A 27,249-nucleotide genomic window follows, 5' to 3' on the forward strand; every position below is an offset into this window, starting at 1 on the left:
GTTGCCAGCAGCAGAGGGTGGGGCTCGGGGCCCCGCCCCCGGGGGCAGTGCGGAGCCGCGCGGGCTGCGGGCTGCGGGCGGCCTCTGGCGGAGGGAGGTGCCTCGGCACCCACTCTGACCTTCGTCCCGTTTCGGTTTGCGAGTGGTGCCCTCACCCAGTGTCGCCTGTGGCCGGGCCACAGCCCTCTGCCGAGCTGGCGGCTGGTCCAAGGTCAGGGGCGGCGAGGAGGGGACCCGAGCCCAGGACGCCCGCCCCGGCCATGAGCGGCACGGGCCCTGCTGTGCGGGCGAGGGGCCCGGGGTCCTGGGCCGCACTGGGGATGGCAGGAGGGGAGGGGTCCCCCGCCCCCGACGAGACGTTCCGTGCTCCGGTGTCTTCGCCCCGACACTCAGAGCCGGGCACAGCACCCCAGGCGTGCTCTCCCCTCCAGGGCGCCCTCTCTGTGGGTGTCGGCCAGGCTCACTCCCAGCTCACCCCGGGGCCACTGCAGGCTCCTCAGAGTCCCCGGGGTGGCCTCTCACTGGGTGTGGCCGGGCTGCTGGTCACCTCTTATCGGCCTCTGTGGGATCGGGTGTGCTGCTGGGCAGGTCACAGTGAGGTCACCATCAGAGTTTGGGTGTGCCTGCCTGCGGGCCCTCCCGGGACACTTCCCGGATCCCCCCACCCACCCCCACCCGCTAGGGACATGCAGCTTGACCCGCCCTGCTGGTGAGGCCGGTACGGCCACTGTGTTGATGGAGGGGTCTGTCTCCTCCACCTTTCTATCCCGGTTGTCTGTTTACACGCTCTTTCCCTGACCGGTTACTCATCCCAGCCCCCTGCTCAGCGCCTGGCAGAGAAGGTGCTCGATAAATATTTGTTAACTGGCCCTGTGACAATCCCTGCCCCCCCACCTCCCCTCAGCACACACGCTGACACCCAGTCACACACGCACAGGAGCCACGCACACACATCAGCCACACACAGGCAGTCACATATGTCACGGTCACACACATGCACACGTCAGGCACATGGACAAATGCACACGCATCAGCCACACACACGCACATCGTACTCACATGCACACACACGGCACGGTCACACTCACACAGCCACACGACACACATCGGCCACACGCACACAGTCACGCACGCGTCCCGGTCGCGCACACACGCGCACACACAGTCCCAGGGGGTTGACCCCCAGGTGCGCCTGGCCTCAGCCCTCTAATATTTAAGCGGCTCCCCTCACCCCCCACCTCGGGGCCCAGGCAGCCCTGCTGGAGGTGCCTCCCTCCCCCGGGCCCGCCCGCCGGCAGGACCCGGTGCAGAACTGCAGGGCCCTTATGAAGGCTGTGGAAGATTCCGGAGTGCAGCCAAGCCTGGGGCCCCTCCGAGCATGGTCCCCGGTTGAGGGCGCAGGCCACCATCCCGCCCACGCTGTCAGCCTGCTGCCTCTGGCCTCGGGCCTCGCAGAGCTCGGCCGGACCCCCATCCCTCGCGGCAGGCACTTCGCAGCAGCGGTCACGACAGAGGAGTAAGTCGCCAACTTTTAAAATCAGGAAAGTTCTCAGAGGACAAGCTGGACATGAGTTTTCTCTTCAGAAGTGGGGGAATCGGGCAGCGCTGACGTGTGGGGAACCGAGGCAGCCCCTTCCACCGGGAGGGCTGGAGCCAGGCCGGGGCCCCGGCCACTAACTCAGGGGGCGGGCGATGGGGCCGTGTCCACACCATTTCGGCCCAGGCCGGCGTAGGGTGCTGCAGGGCATCATCGCTCACAGAATGTCGCCGACGACCTCTGGGCGGGACCCAGAGGCCTGGGGGGCCCGCTGCCCCGTGCGCCAGCCCTGCCCGTGTTCCTGCCCTTGGCCCATCTCTTCGCAGGGAGAACGGCCCTGAGCGGGTCCCTCAACCATCTGCACCGCGGAACAGCGTGCGCTCCAGACGAGCAAGCGGGCTCCGAGAAGGAAGGCGACTGGCTCAGAGCTGCACCACGTGCTGCCTTACCGAGCACAGCGAGGGGCCCAGCAGTGCAACAAGTCGGCACTTGGCGCCCACCCTTCTCTCTCTACGCGGGTGCTCACCGCACGTCCGCCATGTGCCAGGCTCCGCGCCGGGTGCGGGGGCCCCGGAGGGAAGAGGACACCGGGTTGCAGGGAGCCCCAGCTGGAGCCTAAGAAACCCCGAGGATGTCCACTCAGACCCCGTCTGTGGGGCCAGCTGGCCCTCGGTCCAGGGCCGCGGCCTTAGACAGGGCAGGATGCGGCTCCGCGGTTCAGAGCCAGTGGGCGGAGGAAGCAGGGATTCAAGGCCTGGCTTCTGACCTCTTTTCTTCAAACCGACAACGGACTCTGCCTGAGAGCCCACCACGGGCCCCGCATGTGAGACCAGCCAGAGCCTGGGCCGGCGAGTCCACCAGGAGCTTCTCAGGGAGGACGGAGCGGGGGTTCCACGGCTGGGGTCCTCGGAGGCGCCGCCTCCTCCCTCCCCTCCCTCCCCTCCCCCTGCTGCTACGTGCTGGGCTGGGGCAGCAGCAGCAGTAATTAGCCCAGCTCAGCCACCCGTTACTGGAACCTTCCTGTCAACTCTGGAACTGCTCCAAGAAACCACGCCCAGTGCCTCACATGACTCAGCCTCACCTGCCCACACCACACCTGCCCGCCTCGGTGACCCAGGCCACCGCGGCGCAGCGGGGGCGGGGGGGGGACGTCCCAGCATCCTCTAGTCTGCGCTCACCTCCCCGGAGTGTGTGCAAGGCATGCTGGGACTCCGAGGCCTCACCTCGCAAGCCCCGTGTCTGGCTGGTCGGCAGCCACAGGGGCGAGCTGCAGGCCAGGAAAGGCTGGACACTAGAATCCGTGTGGAGGTCACAGGAGCGTCCACCCTGCCGCCCATCGCCGCTGACCCTGGGTCTGGGTATGAATTAGGACACGCTGTCTCAAGAATGATTCGACACACTGTTTAAAAGCCTTGAAAAACACCCGTACCTTTTTACACAGAAATTGTGTGTCTGAGAAATTTTCCCAAGGAAATTATTGGTCAGGGGCACAGAGATATTCCCACGGGTGGTCCTCTGACGGCAGAGAAATGCCGGCCACGTGGGGTCAGCCAAAAGATCGCCAGCTTGATAGTAAAGATTATCTTTGGATGGTGGGATCATGCAAGATTCTTGTGCGTTTGTTTACATGCCAGTCAATATTGCCCGAATTTTTTTTTTTTTACAATAAGCCTGTATTGCTCTTAAAACAAGAAAGAAGTAAAACAGTTCTATTTTTAAAAATAAAGTCATTCAAAACAAGTGAAACAAACAGACGTCCGACGTGCGGGTCCCGGCGGCCGCAGTGTGACGGGTCTGCTTACTGTCCGGACTGCTCCGCGTCCACTACACACTATGAGTCACTGAAGAAACGCGTGTGCCGGGCACCGATGACGCGGAGGAAGCCCAGACCCAGGCCGTCCCCTCGGGAAGTCACGAGTGAGCCGACGGTGACCCTGCGTTGGCATTAAGAGTGATGAAAGGATTTAGAAAGGTACTTGAGAGCACAGAGCGGGGCGCGGACTCTGGAGCTCGGCGCGGTGGGGCCTGGCAGGGCAGAGGGTGGTCACGGGCAGGAAGAACCCCGAGCGTGACCGTAAAGATGCATAAAATGGCCCTGTTTGTACGGAGAACGTCGGGAGCTGGCTGGGCTCGGAGCACAACATGCCAGTCACGGGTGGAAAGAACTAGGCCAAGAGGCCGGTGGGTCACGAACAGCTCCCGAGGGTGACGGTCGCCACAGAGGCGAAGCTCTTCGTGACAGGGTGACGGACTCACACCTGTTTCCTGGAACCGCCCCGCCCATGCTGTGCAGAAGCAAACGGTGGGGAGCCGGGAGGGGCGCGGTCCCCAGCAGGGGCGCACCAAGCCCCACCGCGTGGCCGCACGTGCACAGGAGACCGGCGGTGGCGGCCGCCGAGCTGGGCCCGGTCGACCCCACGGGCCACGAGAGACGGTAATGGAAAGCGATGTTGTCGGGTCGCGTCACGGAGGCGGCGGCCGGTGGCGGGTGGAGCCGGAGGCGTGAGCCGCGGCAAGGGCCAGCGGACGGCTCCGGCTGCGCCGCGGCCACCTCAGCGGCCTTACGGGGAGCGCGAGGCGCAGGGAGAAGCCGAGGCGCTGTGGGAGCCGGAGGAGGGGACCCTGCCGCTGAGCGGGGCAGTTGGGACACGGGCGCCTGCGGTGACGTGGGGCGTGGAAGTGTGCCTAAGGAATAAGTGGGTGCGGCACCCCGCTCCTCGTGGAGAAATCGGTGGCCGTGGGGTATCGCCTCTGGCCCCTATCTGGTGGCCGCGGCAAGGCTGGGGACCTCTCGCTCTCATCAAGGGGGGAGGGCTGGCGTCTCCGCTACGACCGATTGTCCTCCGTCCGATTGTCCATCCGGCGCGTGGGCTGGACGTGGGTCAGCTCCTCGCGGCCTTGCCGCGGGAAGCCACGGGACCTGGGGTGAAGGAGGGAGTGGGCAGGGACGGCACGGGGTGCGGGGTGTGGTCAGGACGCAGGGGAGGACCACCCGGCACCAGGCGGGCGGCCTGTGGCTCAGGGCTCTGGTCCTCGGTGGGCTTTGCCGCCGCGTGCGGGGCGGCCCGCAGCAGGGACCCGGAAACGGGGGGGGGGGGATCCCACGTGGGCGAGACGCACGGGAAGCCAGCCGGCCTCCGCGGAGCGGGCCCCTGTGCCGAGACCCCGCCCGGGCGCCGGCTCCCCTACTCACTCAGTTCCCCGAGATACGGGACAGCCTGTCACTGGCTCCCCGTGGTTCGCTGGACGTATCTGGGTCAGCAACAGTCCGAAGTCCCTGGACGCCTCTGCTCCGGCCCTGCCCAGTTAGACGGGTGGGAAAAAAAATGGCCCTGGGACACCTGGCGTGCGGCCAGGTGCCTTGTGCAGGTGGAGCCTGCAGACGGAGCCGCCCACCAGCTGGCCACCGGGCACCCAGGGAGCCGACGACCATTCCCACCCAAGGGCTCTGGAGGACAGTCTCCCAGGAGGGCCCAGAGACACCTGCTTGTCCACCGTGGGGCCTGGCACCGGCTCCTCCCCCTGCTCCCGGCCGAACCCCCAGCGCGCCCCCCACCCCAGCTCTGCGCTCACCTCTAGGAGTCGGGCGAGCAACAGGCCCTCTGCTCTCCGGGCCGTTAGACAGATCTTCGGACCCCTAAACCACGGTCCAGTCTGAGGTTTCCCTTTAAACAGGCCCCCCCTGTCCATGGTAGTGGGGTGAGCCAGACACGGAGGGACAAATTCCACTCACGGGAGGTCCCTGGAGCGGCCGAGTTCACAGGCGGCGCTGGGGGTGCCAGGGGCGGGGCCGGGGCTTTGCGGGGACAGGGTCCCCGCGTGGGAAGCCGAGAGGCCTGGTGACAGCGGAGGTAAAGGCTCTCGATGCCACCCACTGCCCGCTCGCAAACAGGAAAAACCGGATTTCTGCAGCCCTTAAAAATGGCAAAAGTGGCAAATCGTATGCTACGTGTCGTACCACGATGTAAAAACCTCTGTACCAGCTGGTGTTTGGTAATAGTGTGTGACTATCATGTATAATGTGGATAATGACGGATAACACCCCGGCAGCCGGGTGGCCCCCTGCACCCCAGGGCAGGGCGTGACTGACGCCTGCTCAGAGCCCCCGAGGCCCGTCCCCCCGGGTCCACACGGAGCCCCCCGGGCCCTGGCTGGTGCCCGGCCGCCCGCAGCCGCGCGGGCCCCTGCGGCCAGCCGCGCCCTCCCTGGCGGCTGCCTCGCTGTGTGTGGTCTGTCCTCAGGTAACCTCTGCTCAGGCAGCGGCCGCCCTGGAGACCCCTCCCCACTGCCGGTTCCTCAGTTCCTCGGCACCCACGGGTCGGCCCCATGAGCAAACTGCTGGTGCAGGGGTCTCCTGGGTTCCCGGGGGCCTGGGCCTCAGCATCCCGAGTGCGTTAACCTGAGAGGCGGGAGGGCAGCCTCCGGCCGTGGCCGTGGCCGGGGCTGAGGCCCTTCACGCGTCCTCCACCTCGCCTCGACTCCCTGCCATGGAGAACGAAACCCGAAGTGTGTGCTGTCCTTAGGGTGGCCACGTGGCGTGCTCCGCCCGGGGCTGAGGGCCTGTCACTCGCTGGCCCCGGGCTGAGCTGGGAGGCCCTAACCCGGGGCGGAGGCTGTGGCTGCGCCAGGCAAGGCAGCCGGAGGAGGCGAAGGGAGAACCGTGGGGGCGGGCATGGCCGCACGCAGCGCGGGGGGGGGGGCAGGTCCCCGGAGCCTGGGCGCCAGCCCCCCTGGGTGCGATGCGAGTGGCCTCGGGGCTGAGGGAGGCGCAAACAAAGACCCAGCTGCCTTTGTCCTCCACTTGGCCCTTGTCCTCTGTTTATACTCTTCCTTCCCGTAAGTGCGCGGGGCGCTGGGCCTCGCCGGCTCCGCGCCAGACACACCTGCAGGACAGGTTGGGCAGAGCTCGTGGGCGGCCGCGGGCAGCCGTGGGGAGCAGCTCGGCCCCTTCCATGGCCACACTGGTGCCAGGAGCGCGTCACCACCAGGGGGTGCGATGCCCGCCGGGCTCCCGGTCCGGGGGCCAGGGGTCACATCCAAGTCACCAGGGGCAGGCAGGGGACCAAGCCTCTCCATCCCCAGTGGCATTTCCTGGACAGAGACTGAAGTCTGGCAGGGACAGCGACAGCCGGCAGCAGGGTCCGGCTTCAGCCACTGGCTGCACAGCGGTGCCCAGGCGCAGCGGCTGCGCTGAGCTGGGAGGCTCCGTCCCTCTCCGGGCTTTGCGCCCAGCCGGGGCAGCTGGGCAGGTGAGCGAGACCGTGCAGCGCACCTGTGCAGCGAGCGGGGGCGAAGGCGTCGGGGAGGCCGGCCGGCGGAGAATCGGGAGACGGGGGCTCTGTCCCGCGGCGTCCGCAGCCCCGGGGTCTTCCCGGTGGGCTGGCGGGTCAGGGCCGTGGGGGGTGCTTCCTCCGCCCGGGACAGGCCGCCGGCCTCTCCTGCCGTCCGCTGAGGGGGGCCGGACGCACGGCCCCCGCGTATGCCGCCTGCCCGGCGCGCTCGGCCCCTCGCGCTTGCTCACTGCCGTCTCCGCGGTCGGCGGCGCCCCAGCCGGGGCACCCCAGTCCGTACCCCTCCTTCCCCGTCGCGGCACCCGCACGGCGGACCCAGACGCGGCTCTTGACGGCTGCGCGGGGCTCCGCATGTCGGCCGCTCCGGCTGGAGGGCCGAGCGGAAGGGACAGCAGCAGGCCCTGCCTCGCGGTGCCCTCTCGCCGGGTTCGCAGAGACTCCGGGGCAGCGGGGCTGCCTGGCGGTCCGGGCCGCCGTCCTCACCGCCGTCCTCACCGCGTCCCGCCTGGCCCCGCCCGGCCCCGCCGTCCTGGCCCCACGTGGCCAGAGCAGACCTGCCCCGGGCACTCCCCGTTCTCGCGAGCCCAGGTTGCTGAGAAAGGCCGTGGGGTCCGATGTTGCCATCACGGGGAAGGCCGAGGGGGACCGGGTGTCTCCGTCCGCGCGGAGCTGTGCGCTGGCCGCTCGGCAGCGGGGACCTGGCGGTCGTCTCCGGGGCGCGATTGCGGACGCTGCTCTGCCCTCCTTCAAGCCGTCTGGCTCTGCCGCGCGGTGCCGTCGTCTCGCACGTCTGGAGACGCGCCGCCGGCCGAACTCTGCCCCGCGAGCCTCTGCCGCCGCCCTTCCCGCCTGCGCTGTGTCGTCCCGGCCGCAGAGCCCGCGGCCCTGCACACGGCCACGTCCAGAGGCTCCCGCTGCCCACGGGAGACCCGTGCCCCGCGCCCCGACCAGCCCCGCCGCCCCCGCCGCCCCGTCGCGGCCGCCCCCCCACCGGCCCTCGGCCTCTGCAGCTTCGCCTGCCGGACGTTCTGTGCTCGTGGGTCGCACGGGTCACGCGGCCCGTGGCCTTCCTGGCCGGCCGCTGTTGCTCGGCTCGCCGGTGCAGAGGCTCGTCCCCGCGGTGGCTCGTGCTCCATCCCCTTTTCCTGCCGAGTAACGTCCCGACCACATGTCACCGTCCAAACACCTGTCACCGCTGCGAAAGCTCTACAAAGCCTGGAGGCCGCGGGCGTGAGCGTGGAGACAATCGACTGCGAGAGTCACTCGCTTCTCAAATACGTTTCTTTTAAGCGGCTCTCGTTGGACGTGCTGGAGATTCCCGTGTGGCCATGACAGAAACGGCCTGTGCCCTCGGTGCCTTGTACACGTAACGGGAGAGGAGAGACCCCCGGTAACTCCAGGAGAGGTAAGCGCCGTGAAGGCGCGAGGCCGTCGGGGAGGGTCTGCCGGTTTGGTGCTGGGTGCAGGTCTCCCCGACACGTGAGCCGACGCCGAGGCCTGTCCGAGGGGGAGCCGGGCTTGCGGACGGGGCGAGCTGGGCGCTCCAGGGACACGGAACCGGTGCGTGCCGAAGCCCGCACCCCATGTGCCGGGGGTCCAGGCGAGCCCACCGCCCACCGGAGAGTGGGGGACAGGAAACAGGTGTCGAGTGGGTGCTCAGAGGACGTGATGCGGCCGTGGGCCCAGGCCGGGGACAAACAGTCACCGTGATGCTGCTACTGCTGAAACTGCCGCAGGCCTGGGGGCCAGAGGACGGGCTCAGGCTGGACTCAGGTGCACAGAGCAAGTGCTGACAAGCCCGGGGAGGCTTGATGGGGCCCCAAACGAGGGACCCTGGGGACAGCAAGGGGACTCGCCCCAGATCCCGGTGCCTATGACGACCAAGGCCGCTGCAGCCCTACCTGCCCTCCGAAACCTGAGGCAGGGTCCTGTCCTGCTGTGTTCCCCCGGTGCCCGAGCTTCCTGGGGGCAGCCCCGCCCGCCCTCTGCGGCCTTGGGTGCACCTGCGTGACCTGAGCTGGCCCCGTGGAGTGTGGGCGTGGCCATGGTGTGGCCAGGCCGGCGAGCGGAGCAGAACGGCCGCTCCAGCGTCTGGGTGACCGCGTCCTGCACACAGGCTGCGGTCGAGAACCCAGCACGGCTGTCGCTGCGGAGGGTGGGGTCACCCCGAGTCCCTGCTCTGGCCTGGCGGGGTTGCCTGGGAGACAGCTCCCCAGGGGGCAGACGGACATCAGTGTGGGTGCCCTGGGGGCCTGTGAGCCTCACTGGAAACGCCCTGGGGACACGAAGGCCTGCGGAGCCGGCGGGTTCGGGCTCTGGTTCCCCTCCCCACAGCGCTTTGCCTGGAGGGACAGGCGGTGCCAGCCCCGGAGGCTCAGGGCAGCGGCTGGGCCGGGCGGGCGCCGGGCCGGCTCGCACGGCGCCCCGATGCCTCTGGCCACGCCAGGGACAGACAGGTCGATCCAGCTAATACCCGTGGGTGCTCGTGTGTGTGAGACAAGTCCGAGCCGGCACCGTCTGTCCTCGTGGGCTCAGGGTCCAGGGAACCCAAGCCGGGAGGTGCCGTTCTTAACAGCCACACCTGCCTCTCCCCGCCCCCTCCAACTCCCCCTCTCTCCTCCCCCCTGAAAAATGGTGGCCAGCCACCTGTGACGTAGGTGGGCTGGAGACCTTACACCGGTCAGCGCGGAGCCAGCCGGGCCCCATGTCAGGGTGTGCGCCCACACGGGGCGATACGGGGGGGCACGATGAGCTCTGCTGTGTCTAAAACAAAGCGCGATGGAGGCCCCGCCACAGCTGGGCCCCGGGGGGGGCAGCGAGCTGGCCCAGGGCGGGGCAGGGGCTGGGGGCGCAGACAGGGAGCCGGCTTGCGCTAGGCCCCCGAAGGGCCGGAGGCTGGCCCAGACCGCCGGGGCGTGAGGCCCCTTTTCAGTCAGGAACCCGAGGGTCGTCCGCGTGCCGAGGACACGCGTGTGCGCCCGTGACCTCTGCGGGTCGTGTGAGTCTCCCGCACCCTCTGTCCCCAGAACCCCTCCTCCCTGCCCTGTCCGTGCTTCTGACGGCGTCCCTCTGTCCCCGCGGCGAAGGCGACGTCCGAGCTCCGTGGCCCGGCTCGCTGGCCGAGCGCGATGCGAGTCCCCGTCTCCCACCCCCGAGCCTCGGGCCCTGTCCCTCCTCACGACGGACGGCTCTGTGTGGCGCCCGCGCTGCCCCTAACTCTGCCCCCGAGTGCGCCCCCCTCGCTGGGCGCCTGCAGCAGGTGTGCAGGTGCCGGGAAGCGGGGGCCTAGCCGGCTTTTACAGACATCCCCAGAGGGTTCCCAGGCCCCAGAGCGAGTGCGGGGAAGGCAGTGGCCGCGGGTGCCCTGGGCCCTCCCGCCCTGTCCCCGGTCCCTTCCTGCCGGTCCCTTCGGGCCTGGCCGAGGCACCGCCAGGCGTGAGGAGGGCCAGGCCGCGTCTGCACTGCCCTCCTGGGCTCGCTCTGAGCCCCGTGGGGCGTCTGCTCCACGGCCGAATCCCCGGGCCTGGCCATGCTGCAGAGTGACCCCCGCCCCGCCTCCTGGCCTCAGAGTCTAAGGCTTGGTGGTGGGCAGGGGAGGTGACTTCTCAGGGCAGAGTGGACCAAGGCACCCTGCCGCCTTCCCCCGGCTTCTCGCCCTCTCTGAGGGGTGTAGCTGACGGGGGCGCCCTCACAGCAGGCCTGACGGGGGGCCCGGCTGTGCCTCAGCAGGTCGGTGACAGCAGCGGGCCCCCGGGCTCAGTTTTCAGCGCTGGCCCTGCCCGAGGTGGCTTCAGGGAGGTCTCGCCGCCCGCCACCCGGCCGCCTGTGCTGAGGGGCTGTGCGGGTGGGGGTGCGGGCCTGGGCGAGTGTCAGCTGCAGGCCTGGCACGGGGCCTCGCTGCCCACCAAGCTGTCGCTCCGGACCTGCTCAGCGCCCTGCGGAGCCGAGATGCCGGGCTCGCCGGGCCGGCCCGTTTGCCTTCCAACAACGTCACCAGCTCTGCCCCCAAGTCGGGTCCCCCGCACAGCGAAGAGCCCGCGTCCCGGCCCCCAACAGGCAGTCCGTGTCCCCCGAGGCCCCGCTCGGCCGCGCGGGGTCGGCGTCTCTCGGGAGACCCGGGGAGGACGGGCAGGCTGCGCGGGGAGGAGGGTGTGTGCAAGGCCCTGGCGTGGGGGCCGCGGCTCCGTCCGGGGACAAGCAAGCAGGCGGGGGCTGACTGAGGCCCCGGAAGCCGCCGGACGCTCGGAGAGGAGCGTTGGCGCTGGCTGCACTGGGCACAGGAGGCCGGAGCAGAAGGAACCGGATTCGCGGTCTGACGCGTTCGCGCTGGCCGCCGGGGTGGCGGGAGCACGCGGAGGGCCCTGCGCTGCCCCTCGGGCTGTCCCCCCTCGGGGGTCTCTCCACCCTCTGCGCCCGTCTGCACGGGTAGGCGGGGCTTTGCTCGGCCCATCTCCGTGAGCGTGACGGTGGCCTCGCTGCCCTTGGGCGGCTTCTGTCCGAATGCGGAGGTGGACACGAACCCACAGGCCCACCAGGAGCGCCGAGCGCTGGACGCTTCTCAGGCGGTGACTGGGTGAGGCCAGGCAGGAGGTGACATTTATCCTGAGACACAGATGGGCCTTCGCGGAGCGAAGGGCCGTGGAGCGAGGGGCTGAGGGGCGGCAATGACCTGCTTTGCTCGGGCTCAGACACCCGGGGGAGCCGGGGCGGGGAGGGGTGGGCGTCCATCGGACGTGGGGGCCGGGGGAGCGAAGCACCCGGAGACGCTGGGCCCTGGCAGCCCAGTAAGCGGGGCGCTGCCCTTCCTCGAGGCTCCGCTGCGTTTAAAGCACCCCCCCACACCCCGGCTGCTCCCGCCGCCTTCCCGGGGCTCCGAACCCCCCTCGGCTGCCCCTGAGCGTCCTGTGCCCTTGCAGCTTTGTGAGCTCCGTTGCCGGCGGTTTCAGGCCCTGGAGACGTGGGCGCCACCCGAACGGACAGACAGACGTCGCGTTTGTCACGTCAGGCGCGTCGTGTTCCCCGAAGGGAGACGCAGCGGGGACGGGTCGGGGACGAGGCCGGGGCGAGGGCGGGCTGACCGCGGACGGGCAGGCGCGGCGCTGGGCCCCCGCGGGGCGGGGGGGGCCTTCCGGGCACGGCGCCACTTTGGGGGCCAGAGCCTGAAGACGCAGTCCCCACGGGGCGCGGCAGGAGACCTGTGAGGCCGGGCCGGGGTGCCGAGGCGGGCGACAGTGGGGGCCCAGCCGCAGGGCCTTCGTGGGGCTTCAGCTTTGAGCCAGACCCGGAGCCACATTGAAACGTGGCTGTCGTGTGAGGCCAATTGTCCTTTTCTGGGACAGACACCGAACGTCTCGGGCAGGACCCCTCCCTCCTGCTCTCTCTGCAGCCCGGCCCCCAGCACGGCCCAGGCCGGGGCTCAGGCCGCACGCGGTCTGCTGTCCTTGACCCCTCCCGGGTCCCTCACGACCCCCATCCGAAGGCCTGGCCGGTGCCCAGTCGGGGCCTGGGCCGCCGAGGTCCTGCCCGTGGCCGGCCGGCGGGGGTGGCACGGTGGCCGCCGGGGGCCCCGCCGCGTGCCGGTCCCCGGGGTGCGTGCCGAGGGCCTCGCACGCGGCGCGTTGGCTGCTCGAACCCCTGCCTGTCAGCGATATCCACGCGACCTGTTTGACTGTGAGCCTCCTCGGGGTAGGGACGGGGTCCCCCAGACTCGTTAACTAACATTCACCTTGAAAGAAGGCCGCACGCCCCAAGGGCGGCCGCTGGCGGGGGGGACAAGGCGCAGGGCACAGAGGCGGAGGCCGCTGACCGGCCCGCGAGCTGCCCGCTGCCAGCCCCGACTTCCCCGCCTGCGGAATGAGCCGGACCGGCGGGTCTCACACGATTTCGAAACACCAGCAAAATCTACAATCTCTCCAGGACACGAAGCGGTGCATGTGACTGGGAGGGCCGTGGCCCCGAGCCCCCGGGTCTGTCCCCGAGGCCCCCAGCCCTGATCCCGGAGCTCTGGGCCCTGACCTTCGCGCTGGCCCAGGAGGCAGCGGCCTTGAAGGAGGACGTGGCACATGCTTGTTTCTGTTGGATTCTTCAGAAAGGCATGTGGCTCCGCTCACGGGGGCAAAGCAGGCGTCCCGTCTGGAAACCGTCCTCAGCCTCCGGCCCTGGGCACGGGAGGGGGAGGGCGGGGGAGGGGGGACAGCACAAGGCCCCCCCCACGCGAGGCCGCCCCTCCCGCCCAGTGGGGGACGACGTGAGGGTGGGGAGGGGCGGGAGAGGCGCGGCGCAGGCAGGGGCTGGGGTGTGCAGAGCCGTGGGGGGCACGGGGGCCCTGAGCCCCAGGCGAAGCCCCCGGGAGGCTGCGGGGCTGCCCCACCCTGCCCCCACGGAGGCTCTCCTCGGTGAGGTGGGGGTGGCCCCGGACAGAGCCAGACCCCACCCTTTCTCACCAGGCAGTGCCTCTCAGCACGTTCACACCCAGCTCCGAGCTGGCTGTAAACTCAGCCCTGGGTGCCAGGAGCGGCAGACCCACCCTGCCTCCTCGGCCCCCACCCGCCCCCTGCCAAGGCCCCCGCAGCACTCCGTGGGCCCGGCGGGGAAGGGCCAGGCCCGGTGACAGGCAGTCGGAGGCCGGGGGCGGCCCCGAGATCCCTGGCCTCGGGCGGCAGCGCCCTGCGGTCCGGCCCCCCGAGTTTGATTGCCAGCCACGGCCCATGTTTTCACCGAGGGGAGAGCAATTGTTTCCAGCCCAGACAAAGGGCTCTTTGTGCAGCCCGGGGACGTGCCCTGGGAGGGAGCTTCTGGGGGACAGGAAGGGCAGCCCCACCCGGGGCGGGGGGGGGGGGACAGGGCCGCGCTGGCAGCTGGTGGCTCCCCCGGCCTGCCCCTGACGGGCCGAAGGCACCAGCTCCCTGTGCCCGCCCGGGGGCACGCGGGGCCCGCAGGGGTGTGCGGGGGCCCCTTTCCGATGCCCCGGAGCCCACCATCTTTATCCTCGTGGGGGCCATTTAGGGGGTTCGGCGGCCCCCCTCTGCTTGGGGAAGTGCTAGCTCCACGTTGCCAGGTGTCCACACCTGAGCAAACAGATATCAGCCTGGGGAGTGAGGATTTGGGGTGCAGAGTGTCTGGAGGTTAGGAGAGCTCGGGGGACATTTGGAGATGGGCAGGGCGAGGGGCATGAGCTCAGCGGTCTGTCTGAGCTCCTGTTCAGGCGGCCTGCTCAGGCGGCCTCCCTGGCCTGGGCACAGAGCACCCTCAAGTTTTGCAAAACAAATGAGGCGGCCAGATGGGGCGAGAGCAAGGGAGGGCGGTCTGGACTGCGGGGCTCCTGCCCTCGCCAGGCACCCCTCACCCGCTGTCAGCTCAAGCCGCCGCCTCCGTCCGGCCACCCCCTCTGTCCCCGCATGATGGACGGCCTGCAGGGCAGGGGCGGCTGTGGGCGAGAGCTGGGCTCAGCCGGGGGTCAGGCGGCTGGCGACGGGCTTCGCAGAGGCCAGGCACCCCCGGCACAGCCCCCCGACGCAGGGCCGAGGGCGCCAGTCGCCCCGGCGAGGGCCAGCGCGGCGCCCTGGCGTGGCGGCCCCCGGGGCGGGGAGCAGGGTGCACTGGCAGTTGGACGTTTGGGGTCGGACAGGCTTCCGCGGCAGGGACAAGGGCCGCAGGGGGAAGTCAGACCTGGGGGACGCGGGCAACTTTGAGTGAAGGGACGCAGAGCATTTGGGGAGCTGGCTCTGGACACGTGGAGGCAGCGTCTGGCGAAGTTGGGGCTCGGCCTGGGGAGCTTGTGTGGCTGTTAGCGTGTGGGGTGGGCGGTCTCTGCCTAATGTGAGTTTGGCGGGTACATTCTCTGGGGCTTGTCTGGGGCTCGGGGGGAGGGACCAGACTGCGCCATGGAGGCAGAGAAGGGGGCAAGAAACCAGCCGCCCCGGGAGAGGCCCCCAGGCCTGCAGGGGGGACGTGAGGCACCCCACGTGAGCCTCCGCCCACCCCGGAGGGCCCGAAACCGACACAGGGCCCGGCCCCGCTGCGCCGGCTGCGGCAGGCTGCTGGCCGGCAGAGGCACGGCGGGGGGCGGGGGGCGCGGGGCGGGGGGCGGGGGCTGCGCCAGGAGGGGCCGGCCGAGGTCCGGGCCGGGGGGCCTCAGGCCGCCTTCCTGGGAGGCCCCCTGCGTCCTGAGTCGCCACCTTGCCTCTCTGTCACTCTTCTCTGCCACCTGCTGGATACTTGGCCACGTCCTTCAAGGTTCGGAGACCACACTGGGCCGTTGTCCTGCCGTTATGGGTGGTTTCGAAGACCGTGGAGAGAGCCCACCCCACCAGTCCGCCCTCCCCCCTCGAGTCGGCTCCGAAGGCCGCCCCTCCTCAAAAGCCGCCGTCCCCGCGGCTACAGCGGGTCTGTTTTGTCGTCCCCGGGGAACATCCTGCCACCTGGATCTTAAATGCCACCCCCCCCCACAGCTCCTTCTCGTCTCTATTTCTAATGCACAGGTCAGAGCCCTCGGGCCCCCGGCGCCCCAGCCTGCCCCTGTCGCGGCCGCCCTCTGCCGCGTCCTCTGCGCCTCGTCCGGGAGTTACGCTCCGCGGACGCCTCGGGGGTTCCTGGCCGCAGAGTGTGGGATCCGTTCTATTTTTAGCAAAAGGGGCCTTTTTCTGAGGATGGAGAAAGCTCCCACACTTGGCATGTAGGCCGCGCTTCTGGGAAGGACCCTGGACACGTGAGGGAGGCGCCTCCGTCCTGCGGAGAAGCCGCGAGGCGGGGCTGCGGCCCGGGCCACTCTGCGCTGTCGCCCGCCGGTGGGGGGGGGACTGGCCCTGGCCCTGCGCGTGGGGGCTGACGCGGCCTCGTGCCTCTTCCTGCCCCCCGCCGGCCGAGCCGCGCTCCCCGTCTCTGCGTGTGGTGGCGAGCTTCCCTCCGCTGGGACGAGCCACGTCTGTGTCCGGGCTGTGCCCAGCGAGGCTCTGGCTTCAGCGGCGCCTCTTCCGGGAAGCATTCCCTGATCGTCACCCACGCCCCCGATTAATTGCACATAAACGTTAAAACACCAACGTCGCATAAATGCCCCTTCCTGGGTACCTGGCTTCTCCCGTTCATCTGTCTCTCGTCAGGTGAATTCGCGCGCCCCGGTCCCTGGGCCTGAGAGGGTGGAGGAGCGCCTTCCTCCTCTAAGTCGTCAGCAGCAGCAGCCGCCACGGCGCTGCCCAGGGGCGCGGGACGCGCCACCCGCGCCGCCCTCCAGGGTTAAACCCTTCGTGACCAGACCTCGGGCACCAGCGCACGTCAGAGCCCGAACATTTAATTCTCTCGAGCGCGAGGCGGGGGCGCCCGGGGGACCGCACGGGCCTGCCGGCGGAGGAGGGCAGGTCGCGGCGACTGCAGAGCCGGCCGCGCACGGGCCGACGGCCCACCGGTCAGCCTCGCGGGGACTTTGCGCTGCCTTCTCCACCGGGCATCGTGCCTCGCAGCCCGTCGGCTTCCCACGCGCTACGCACTGCGGTGGCGGAGCCCACGGGCCTGCCTGGCGGTGAGAAGCAGGGTGAACAGAGCCCCGCCCCCCGACGCGGCCGGCAGGCTTGGCGCCGGGGAGGTTCCTAAAGACCAGGCGTCATTTGTGGCCTTATTTCCAAATTCAGGGTCATTGTCCTTGAGTGGGCCCGCTGCAGCACTCGGGGCTTGACGAGCCCCGCTCTGCACCGTCCCGCCTTTGAGCTGCGCGGAGCTGCCGAAATCCACCTCGGCCTCTGGGCCTGGGCTCCGTCTCCCTCGGCCTAAGCCCAGAGGCCAGGTGGGGACCTCGGGCCCAGCAGCACCCCTGGCCTGCGGCTGCCAGCACAGCACAGCTTCCTCTTGGGCCTACCCCGCTGCGGCTTCCACGGGCGGACTGTTTCCTGTGTCCCCGGGGCCCACCAGTGCCTGGTACCCCGCAAGGCTTCTGGATGAGGTGCCGGCCTGACACTGCTCCGGGCCCCTGCGGGCTGAGGCTCCGTGTGGGCTGGCTGCCATGGTTACGCGTTGTGTGCGGCCGTTTCTCTGGCCCCGTCTCCCTCTGAGCTGGGGGCCCTGGAGAAAGAGGCAGCTCGTGAGGGGTCCTGGGACCTGGCGGTTCCAGGACTGACAGCTGCATGTGTCAGGGCAGGTTGGGGTCTGCACAGTCCCGGCCTGGGGACGAGGGGCTTGGCGCGCCCTCCCCCTCGGGGACTCGAAGCGCAGAGTGTCGCCGGGTGGTGAGCCCCTCTCCGCTGCTGAGCGCCCTGCGCCTTGCTGCCTTTGTTCTTGGTTCCTCGATTAAACAGACCCACAGACTCCGGGTGTCCGAGGAGAGGACGGTCCTCACGGGGCACCTCATCCCTCCGTTGCTGCCCATGCCCCTCACAGCCCAGGCCGGGCTGGGGCGGGCTTCCCGGCCTCGTCCCCCGCACAGCTGGGACGATGAGCTGAGGAGACACGGAGCCTCTGGCCGGCAAGGCCGGCCGTCCCGTCCGGGGCGACTGTCACGTTCCCGCTTGGAGCCAGACACCGCCGGGAGAAAGGGGGTCCCACGGCCTCCCCCGCCCCGGGCGCCCTGGGGGGACACGGCCCCCGCACGGGCGCGGAAGCCAGGGCCGCGGCCGCCCAGGGAGCCCGCGGCCACACGTCACTGGCCGCACGTCACAGCGGGTGTTAGCAGGGCGCCCTGGCCGAGGCTCGCTGACACGGCCGGGCGAGAGGAGCTCAGCCGCAGGGCGCACGGGATGCCGGGCCGAGCCCTGCACCGGCCCGAGACGCCGCGTGGGCCTGGGCGAGCGCCCGGGGCTGCCGCGGGGCGTGTGGGGCGCTCGCCTTGCTCTCAGCGCCAGCCCGACCTGTGCTCTCGGTCCGCGGACCACCGCGGCCACGGGGGCCCCGCCCCGTGGCGCCCAGGAGCGCATAAGGGACAGACGGGGGGTGAGGGCTGTGTCGCCCACAGGCCCGGCGCCCTCGTCTGCAGCGTCTGCGTTTGAACGTCCAAGACCCGAACCACACTGCGACATGCCGGCGCTGTACACGGGGCTCTCCCCGCCGTCCTCGCGACGCCTGCCAGGTGGGTGCATTCTCCCCAAGCCACAGACAGGGCTCAGTGAGGCCGGAAACCCGCCCAGGTCTCTGCTGGTCAGAGACAAGCCAAGATTTGCTGGGACGACCCGAAACTCTGCATTCTGTGAATTCCACCCTCAACCGCAAGCCACGCAGGCCGGGAGGCCTCTCATGGCCCCGAGCACTGACTCTGGCGGCAGCAGCAGACCCGGGCTTCCGGGGGCGGGAGGCGGCAGCAGGGAGGACTCGGAGTTTCTGTCCCCTCCCCCCCCCCCCGCGTGGGTCGGCCACCTCCCGCGGGCGGCCCAGGCAGCTGGCGCCCTCTCTGCAGGGCAGGCCCGGCCCGTGGTGTCGCAGTGCTGGGCGGGGCTTCCGGGGACTGGCAGCCCCACTGATGTCAGGGGGGCTGAGGGGCCGCACGTCCCCCCGGCCCCAGGCAGCTCTGGGGCCTGACCCCACCGCGCCTTGGGCGGCGATGGTGATTGCCGGCCTCCCCAGCGGGCAGGGCAGGACGGGGCAGGGCAGGCCTGCCTCTGGGACTGTGGCCCACGGCACAGGAGTCCCAGACCGCCAGGGTGCTGCGTGCCCCCAGACCAGCCACTGTCGCGGCCGAGACACCCCCAGGGTCTGGCGACACTCGAGGACCTCCCGGGAGCGCCGGCGTGGGGTGCGGGGCAGGGACCAGCCCGCCTTGTGGCCGGATCTGTCCCCCCTCCTGCCCGGTGGCCAGGGAGTGAGGACGGTGACTCACCCGGCTGCGCCCCACCCGTGTGCTGCTCAGGCCCCTGAGCAGGTGCACTGGGTCACCTCGCCTGCGGGAGGCGCGCCTGGGGCCCATCCCCCACCGCGGCCCAGGCGTCCCGGGACTCCCCAGCAAGGCGGGGGGTCTGAGGGGCGAGGAAAGGGTCTGCGTGGGCCTAGCCCGCCCTGGCCCCGGAGGCCGGCTCCAGCCCCGCCCCGCGGCCGCCCCCTCTTCAGCATCTGCCTCTAATCTCCAGGGAGAGGTCACCTGCGGTTTCAGTCACTCACTGGTGACTCCGGGGCAGCGCTGGCCCCGCCCTCAGCCTGAGGCCGCCCGACAGAGCCCAGGCAGCCCCCGAGGGTGGCCAGCGCTGAGGGCGTGGCCGGCCCCGCACCCCATGCCAGAGTGGGGACAGCCTGTGCGAGCGAGGGGCGCCCTGGGGAGCCCGGCCGGGCCCCTGGGCCGCCTCCTCCCACCGTGCCCGGGGGCGCGTCCGTGGCCCTCCTGGCTCCTCGGTCTGAGCAGGGCAGGGCCGGGAGCAGGTGGGGGCGCCTAGGCTCCTGCTGCCCCTGCCGTGTGGGCAGCCGGGGGCTTCTCCACCCACTTAGCTCACGCACGTCCCTGGGCAGGGAGGGCAGAGGCCGCACTGGCTGCCACGGAGCAAGGCGGGTTGGCGGCCCTGCGCCAGGAGGTTCCGGGGCCCCCAGGGCCCCGAGGGGCGGCCCCCCCAGGCCCGGCACCAGACCGCAGAGCAGACAACAAAGCCGGGCAGGTGGAAAGTTCCCTCTGGCGCTCTGCCCGGGCACCCTGGGTGCAGCTGTGCCAACCTGGGCAGGCGGGAGCCGGGGTCAGGGTCCAGGCAGCCACAGCACAGGGAGCCAGCGGGGGCTGGCCAACCGCCCCCCCACCCAGACACGAGAACCACTCTGCTCAGGGGGGCGGCAGAGGGGAGCGGGAGGGACGGAAGCCCGGGGTGGCTCGGAGGCTGCAGCCCCGAGTTGAGCTGATGGCGCCAGCAGCCCCCGCGCCGAGCCCAGGGTCCCTGGGACGCTGAGGGGGGCCGGGGGCTGCCGCTCCTCCAGGTCCCCGGACAAGGGAGCTTCGTCGAGTGCTGTCGGGCGTGGCTGGCCCCGTGTCTGCTCCCGTGGTCTCCTCGCGACCTTGGGCGGAGCGTGTCAAGGCCTCGCTCTGTCCGAGGAAGGGCCGAGGAGAGGAGGGAGCTCTGTGTGCACCGGCATCGTCCCGTGGCCCAGAGGTACAGGGTCCCTCGTGTGCGAAGGCGGCCAGGGCCCCTCTCTCCTCCTCTGCCAGACCCTCAGAAGAGCCGTGTCTCCACAGCAACAGTCCCCGGCCATGTCACGGAGACCGTTCGCAGAGTCTGGAGCTGGTTTCCAGAACGTTTACCCACAAACATTCTTGTGTTGCTGCTCAGTTCAGGGGACTCTTTCGGAGCCAAGGAGACGTCTCGTGGCCTCGTCCAGTCACAGTCAGCCCAGGAGGGCCGAGGTGTCAGGCAGTGAGGTCAAGGTGAACCCAGGCATTGCTGGGAAAGCCACCCGAAGGGCACGTCCCACTGACCCAGAGTCAGCAGGCTGCACGCGCCTCCGCCTGTCCCGGGAACACCGGCTGTCTGGGCTGGCAGGAGTAGGCCCTAGAGATAGAGCAGGGCAGGGTCTGACTCACTGACAGCCACCCTCAGGCCTGGCCTGATTCCTTCCAGCCAGACACACCCGTAAGCGGTGGGCCACCTGCCGGGCCGATCCCTGCCCCCCCTGGTCCCGGGAAAACTCGGTGCGGAGACTCCGAAACCCTCGCGCAGAGGGAGGGTGCACGCAGACGGACACACGTGTCAGGGAGGGGAGGCCCGGCCGCCCGCGGACTGTCGGGCCAACTCTGTCCACATCAGTCCTCGTCTCCGGCCACTAACAGACGGTAACCGTGCGTCGTCTGGAGACGGCCCCGGGAATGCCGCCCCCTGCCACCCCCGCTGCCCGAGGACGGGACCGAGGACGGGGCAGTGCGCCAGGCGCCCTCGTGCCCACGGTCACCTGGGGAACGGCGGGCAGGCAGGATGGGGGCGCCCTGCCTGGGGTACCAGGCCCTGCCACCTCGCCTCGCCCCCCCACACCGCTCCTGCAGCCCCCAGCGCCCGCCCAGCTCTCCGACTGCCCGTCCTGCGATGCGGGCCAGAACCGGAGCCCACCACCGCCGCCGCCCGACCACGAGTCCGCACGCAGCAGCCGGCGTCTCCGGCGCTCAGCCCTGTGCCCGCGCCGCGTCGGGATCGTCGTCACACATCGTATCAGCAGAATAAAGGCAGAAACCGCGCGGTCGTCTCAGATGTAGAAAAAGCACGAACCACATAAACCCCGGTGACGACACGTGCTCTACGTACGAGGGGCGGAGGGGACCCCTCGGCTTCACAGTGCGCGTCCGAGCGTCTGCTCACACCCGCGCCGGGGACGCCCGCCTCGGTGACAGTGGGGGCGACTGGGCCGCCGCAGCCAGCAGCTGGCCCCCGAGCGGGGCTTACTGGGCGCTGGCTGACGGCCTCGTGAACGACGCAGGGGAGCCCCGTCCACCGTCACGACGGGCCTGTCGTCACCCTGCGGCACAGAGCAGAACCCAAGGCCGGGGGGCCGAGCACTGGGCCGAAGTTACACGCAGCGGCTCGCTCAGGGCGGAGCGGCTCGGGGCGTCCGGCGGGCGGGCCTGGTGCGGTGGCCGCGCCGGGCGCAGGCGGGTGGCGTCGTGGTCAACGTCAGCCCCATGGGCTCCCGTGGGCTGCCTCGGGGAAAGTCCCGGGCAGCCTGGGGATTCCAGGATCCTGCAGAGACGTCCTGGAGGGTGAGTCACGCTTCCCGCTCGGTGCCCGTGGGAGTGAGGGGCCCCCTCGAGCTCGGCCCGGAGCGGGGGCCTCGCTGCAGCAGAAGCGGGGACAGGGGACGTGGGGGACCCGCGTGGGGCACCCCGGGAAGGTGGAGCACGTGGTGGGCACCCCCCCGCCACCCTCGGTGTCGCCCGGTGCCCCCGGCCGGGGCCGGGCCTGGGCGGCTGCGACCGGTTAGGACACGAGCCAAGGCGGCTGTGACTCCTCACTGAACATCTGCCTCCACCTAGTGGCCTCTGACGGGCCAGCTGTCCCAACAGAACCTAGGACGCCAGGCGTCCTCCGAGCCCGCGCCCTGTGCGAGGCGCAGCCGGCCGTGTGTCAGGGCTCGTCCGTGAGTGCGAGGGGCCAGAGGTGACACGTTGCCGTCCCTCTCCGAGCTGGGGGAGTCACGTAGAGGTTACAGCAGGAGCTGAGCCTGGGGCTGGCACCTGCTGGGTGCGCGGCGAGAGCCAGGGTGCTGTGGGTGGGGATGGCGCCTGCTGGACAGCCTGGCCCCAGGCGGGAGGCGGCGCGTCAACTCCGCGGGGGGATTGGGGACCCGACTCCCAGGACAGCCCACTTGATGCTCAGGGCGGGGGGCCTTTGCATCTCCTGGGGTCCAGTCTCCGCTCCGTCCCCGAGAGCGCGGGATGTGGGGACTCGAGTCCTGGCCGCGCCGCCGCCGTGAGGGCCGGGGCTGATCTGACCTCCGGAGGGACCTGCAGCTTCCCCGTGACGCTCTGGAGCCCAGACAAGCCCAGTCCTCTAGCCACCGGGGCCTCCTGTCCCCACAAAGGGGAGAAACAAAAAGAAGCCGGAAGCCGAGCCTTTGGGGGCCCCGACACTCCCTCTGCGCTCTCCTCCCTGTTTCCCGGGCTCCGACCCTCCGGGCGGGACGTAGCCTGCGGCCAGGGACTCCTCCGGGAGTCACCTGTGTGCGCTGAGCGTCCGGAACACAGCAGGTGCTGGGGAGTGCGCGTCCTGCAGACGCCGTCGTCCTGTGCCTGGGTCGTGTTTGGTGCATCTGCCGCCCGCCGAGGGGCGTCTGTGTGGGCAGAAGGCCGGCAGGTGGGCACGGCCTGCCGAGTGAGAGGATGAGGCTCCGGCCTCGCTCCGCGGCCCCGGGTCTCTGATCCACGAAATGACGTTGGCACTCAGCCCACGGGCCGCAGCGAGGCTGGGGGGAGGCACGCTGGGGGCCAGGGCCTACCTGGGGCTCGGCGGGCGGCCGGCTTGCTGCTGTTGTCCAGCGTGGGACCTGCCCTGGACCTGCCTCCCGCGGTGGGGTCCTCAGTGCCCATCTGCATCGACTCGCCAGGGACCCCGCTGGCTCAGTGGCTGGAACAGTGGCCTCTGAGGGCCTGCTGCTGCCCCATGGGGCCTGGGAAGGCGTGCCCTAGAGGGCAGCACAAACCACTCTGTGTCCAGCAGAGGGCCCTGCCCAGCCCACGGCCAGCAGGGTGGGAGGGAGTGGCTCGAGGCCACGGGAGCCGCTGGCAGAGCCAGACGCCTGGCTGGGTGGACGGAGCAGCCGGCCGCCTCTCCCGTCCGCCCGGCACCACCGCCCGGCCCTCGCCTGCCGTCCGTGGGCCAGCCGCGTCCCGCTCGTCAGCCATGCGGGGGCTGTGGCCGCTGGCCGTCACCCTCGCCGTGGTGTTGGCTGCAGGGATGGGCAGAGTCTGCGGGGGTGCCCCCCTTGTCCCCAGCGGGCCCAGCGCCGGGGCCCCCGAGCAGCAGAGCCGAGCCAAGAGGGGCGCCGAGGACGAGGAGGCCCCCGCGCTGCAGCCGCACATGCCCGAGGACCGGGCGGGCTTCCCCCGGCCCCTGCGCCCCGCCGGCCCGCAGCCCGCCAAGCCCTCGGCCGCCGGCCCCGCCCCCGGCGAGGACAGGGGTGCCCAGGGCGGGGGCCCGCAGCAGCGGGGCAACCTGACCGGGCCGCCGGGGCAGAGGCTGCAGGTCCGGAACCCGCTGTACCCGCTGGCCGAGGACTCGTACGGGGCCTACGCCGTCATGCTGCTCGCCCTGGTGCTGTTCGCCGTGGGCATCGTGGCCAACCTGGCCGTCATGTGCGTCGTGTGGCACAGCTACCGCCTGAAGAGCGCCTGGAACGCCATCCTGGCCGGCCTGGCGCTCTGGGACTTCCTGGTCCTCTTCTTCTGCCTCCCCGTGGTCATCTTCAACGCGATCGCCAAGCGGAGGCTGCTGGGCGACGTGTCGTGCCGCGCCGTGCCCTTCGTGGAGGTGAGCGTGCAGCGCGCGTGGGCCCCGGGCGCCCGGGGCCGTCCCGCCTCCGCTCCAACCTGGGCGGGGAGGCCCGCGCGGTCCTGGGTCCAGGTGGCGCTCGGCGGAGGCGGCCCGGGGCGCGGCCAGGGATGCAGGGTGCTGGGGCCGCTGTCCTCCCTCCCGCTGGGGCCGCTCCGGCCGGGCTCGCCCCCTCTCCGTGCTCCGGCCGCCCCTGCCTTACCCCCCTCCGCCTGCGCGCCCCAGAAACCACGGTCCCTTTGTGTGTTCTTCGCGGCCACCGCTGCCGCCGGCACCCGCAGCTCCCGTCCCCGTCCTCAGCATCCTGCCTCCCGAAGTGGTGTCTGCAGGGAGACCCCGGCTCCCCGATCCTGCAGACCCCCCATCGATCTGCGTCCAATCCCTGTGAACGCAACGTCAGAAGGACAGACCCTTTCCCACTGTGACCGTCACCGCTGCCGCCTCACGGCCAGCCCCTCCTGAGTCCTCCGGAGGGGACGGCGCGGTCTCGCCGTGGAGCGGGGGAGGGGGCTCTCGCGCCGGCGCTGTCACCGCCACCTGGTGTCCCTGGGCCGGCCACAGCTCCTCTTCAGGACGGTGGCCAGCTGGCCCTTGCCGCTGGTCTGCTCCACATCCTAAAACGTCCTGCCCCCCGCGCTGACCTCTGGGGACGCCCAGGCTCGGGCGAGGGCGTGGGCCGGGGCCCGCGTGGACTCGGGCGAGGGCGTGGGCCGGGGCCCGTGCGGACCACGGAGACCGGGACCCTGCGGAAGGCACGCCCCTGTGCGCATTTGCGTGACGCCCAGCAGGGCAGCCGGGTCTGCGCAGGGCCACCGAGTGAGCAGCTCTGCGGGGGTCACAGGGGCTGGGCCGGCCGAGGCCTCCCCACGCAGGCCGAGCGTGAAGGCTCTGGGTGACACGCGACCTGCGGGTGGAGGGGGTCGGGCCGGGCATCGGGACGCAGGTGCTGTGCCCAGCTCTGTCCCCAGTCACCGCGTTAGCGACGATTTCCTGTTCAGAGGGCATCTGAGTCTCAGCAGCTGCCACGGCCCTTTCCCGTCCCCCTCAACCCAGGGAGACCCCCCCCACCCCGTGGCCCCAAAGCTTCAAACCTGAGAGGAACCCCGCAGCCGCTGGTGGCTTTGACTCGGCGTCACCCACGCTTAGCACCCAGGTGGGTGGTGACAGGTGGGGTGCTGGACTTTGAAAGGGAGCAGACCGGACTGGGGACCAGGCTGCACCCTCACGAGCCAAGTGGCCTCGTAAGCTACTTATCCCGCTCAACCCTCAACTTCCTCGTATGTAAATGGGGGAAGGTCATAAGAATTCAAATAATCATAGCTCTCTGGATGAATTCTGGAAGGATCCAGTGGTGCTTAGAATGAAAACATTTCCGTGGTGGTGGTTTTACTGGGGAGTGGTCTGCGGGGTGGGGGAGGCAGACACGGGGCCCCGTTCGCGTGGGGCCCCACCAGACTGTGGGTCTGGGCACAGCCGGCACTGGGCTCTGGCCCGAACCCTCCGTCCGGAAGGCAGAGGCCCTCCGTGAGCTGGCAGGGCGCCCCCGTAGGCTGGGTGACGGGCGGAAGTCAAGGGACTAAGGCAGGGCCCTGACCTGTCAAGGGCCCCAGGAACAGCACTCGGGGGGATTCCGGGCGAGGAGCAGAGCAGCCGCTCCTGCCCGAGCCTGAGGCCGCTCCCGCGGGGGGTGGGGCTCACAGGGGACACGGTGGGATTGTGTCCCCCGGCCAGGCGGGGTCTGCGCACAGCCCATGGGACAGTGAGGGCGCCCCCTCCGGCCTCGGGCTCTCCCCACCCCAGCCCCGCATGGCGCGCAGGGCCGGGCGCCCGGGGCCAGCGGGCAGCACGCGGGGCGGGCACAGGCCGCTTCCCCACGGGGCCAGGCCCGGCCTCTCGGAGCTGAGCACGCGTGTGTGCGAGCGTGCGCGGGTGAAAGTGAGCGTGCCTGTCAGTGCGAGTGAGTCTGTGTGTGAGTCAGCGCACGTGCATGTCGGGGTGTGTGCATGTCCGTGTGTGTCAGCGCGTGAGCGTGTCAGCGCGTGTGCGTGTGTGTGCGTGTTAATGCATGCATCAGTGTGCGCACGTCCACGTCATTGTGTGTCAGTGCGTGTGCACACGTGTTGGTGCGTGAGCTTGTTCCTGAGACCGGACACTCGACGCGCGCTCGGGGGCAGGAACGGGGGGACCTGTCTTGACTCCGCCGTAGAGATAATTTCCATCTCGGGGAGCCGGAGGGCCCCTGGGGCCCACGCTCGTTCCCCAGAAAGAGTCAGGCCACCCGCGAGCGGGCCTCGAGGCTGCCGCCCCAGGGTGCGCGTCCTGCCGAGCGTGGTCTCGTCTGCAGGTGGCTGGTTGCGAGGGCCGAGGACGGGCCGGCGCGGGGGCGCCCGGCGGGTGTGGACCGGGTCGTTGCTGCGGCGGCGGCACCCACCTCCGCGCTCTGTCCGGCCTCGCGGAGCCGGGGGCGGGCGTCGCCGGCCCTGGGCTGACCGGGGCTCCCCTCTCCCCCCGTCTGTGCACAGGTCTCCTCCCTGGGGGTCACCACCTTCAGCCTGTGCGCCCTGGGCATCGACCGCTTCCACACGGCCACCAGCACGCTGCCCAGGGCGCAGCCCGTGGAGCACTGCCGGTCCATCCTGGCCAAGCTGGCCGTCATCTGGGTGGGCTCCCTGGCGCTGGCCGCGCCCGAGCTCCTGCTGTGGCAGCTGTCGCGGGAGCCCGCCGCCCCCGCCGGCACCGTGGACCTGTGCGTCATGAAGCCCTCGGCCGGCCTGCCCGAGTCCCTGTACCCGCTGGTGGTGACCTACCAGAGCGCCCGCATGTGGTGGTTCTTCGGCTGCTACTTCTGCCTGCCCGTCCTCTTCACGGCCACCTGCCAGCTGGCCACGTGGCGCGTGCGGAGCCCCCCGGGGCGGGAGCCGGCGTGCCGGGCGGCCAAGCACGGGCAGCGCGAGAGCAGCACCGTGGCGGGGCTGGCCGTGGTCTACGCCCTCTGCACGCTCCCCGAGAACGTGTGCAACGTGGTGCTGGCCTACCTCTCCGCCGAGCTGAGCCGCCACACCCTGGACCTCCTGGGCCTGGTCACCCAGTTCTCCGCCTTCGCCAAGGGGGCCGCCACGCCCGTGCTGCTGCTCTGCGTCTGCAGGCCGCTGGGCCAGGCCTTCCTGGGCTGCTGCTGCTGCTGCTGCGACGCGTGTGGCCGGGCCTCGGCGGCCTCGGCCGCCGCCGCCGCGGACGGCAAGCTCAAGACGGAGATGTCCTCCTCCATCTACTTCCACAAGCCCAGGGAGTCGCCCCCGCTCCTGCCCCTGGGCACGCCTTGCTAGGCCGGGCCCCGGCGGGAGACCCGAGAGGCAGGCCAGCGGGGCGGCGAGGGGTGCCGCCCAGCCCGCCGGTCTCCCGTCCCCACAGGTCTGGCCGTGTGCCCGGCTTCGGTCTAGAGGTGGGCCAGGGTCCTCTCGTCGAGGCCCGGGCCTGTCCGAGCCCCTCCCCAAGCAAGGCC

The 27,249-nt window shown here is 70.6% G+C and overlaps 2 protein-coding genes and 1 long non-coding RNA gene across 3 annotated transcripts; 1 reads left to right on the forward strand and 2 right to left on the reverse strand.

Annotated features, from left to right (window-relative positions):
- Positions 1-2,935: 2,935 nt before the first annotated feature.
- Positions 2,936-5,596, reverse strand: LOC107502985. The gene is made up of 3 exons (XR_001595123.2): positions 5,271-5,596; positions 4,731-4,835; positions 2,936-3,471 (listed from the first exon to the last, which is right to left on the reverse strand). It is a non-coding gene; the product is annotated as an uncharacterized LOC107502985 (long non-coding RNA).
- Positions 5,597-21,223: 15,627 nt separating this feature from the next.
- On the reverse strand, positions 21,224-22,861 carry LOC118613347. Its single transcript, XM_036235389.1, has 3 exons — positions 22,847-22,861; positions 22,417-22,691; positions 21,224-22,267 (listed from the first exon to the last, which is right to left on the reverse strand). The coding sequence occupies exons 1-3, from the start codon at positions 22,859-22,861 to the stop codon at positions 21,904-21,906; spliced, it is 654 nt and encodes a 217-aa protein (XP_036091282.1). The 3' UTR covers positions 21,224-21,903.
- On the forward strand, positions 22,602-27,182 carry GPR37L1 (G protein-coupled receptor 37 like 1). The gene is made up of 2 exons (XM_016130752.2): positions 22,602-23,726; positions 26,270-27,182. The coding sequence occupies exons 1-2, from the start codon at positions 22,860-22,862 to the stop codon at positions 27,071-27,073; spliced, it is 1,671 nt and encodes a 556-aa protein (XP_015986238.2). The 5' UTR covers positions 22,602-22,859; the 3' UTR covers positions 27,074-27,182.
- Positions 27,183-27,249: the final 67 nt, after the last annotated feature.

Source organism: Rousettus aegyptiacus, unplaced genomic scaffold (genome assembly GCF_014176215.1).
Source record: "Rousettus aegyptiacus isolate mRouAeg1 unplaced genomic scaffold, mRouAeg1.p scaffold_m13_p_18, whole genome shotgun sequence".
Lineage (NCBI taxonomy): Eukaryota > Metazoa > Chordata > Mammalia > Chiroptera > Pteropodidae > Rousettus > Rousettus aegyptiacus.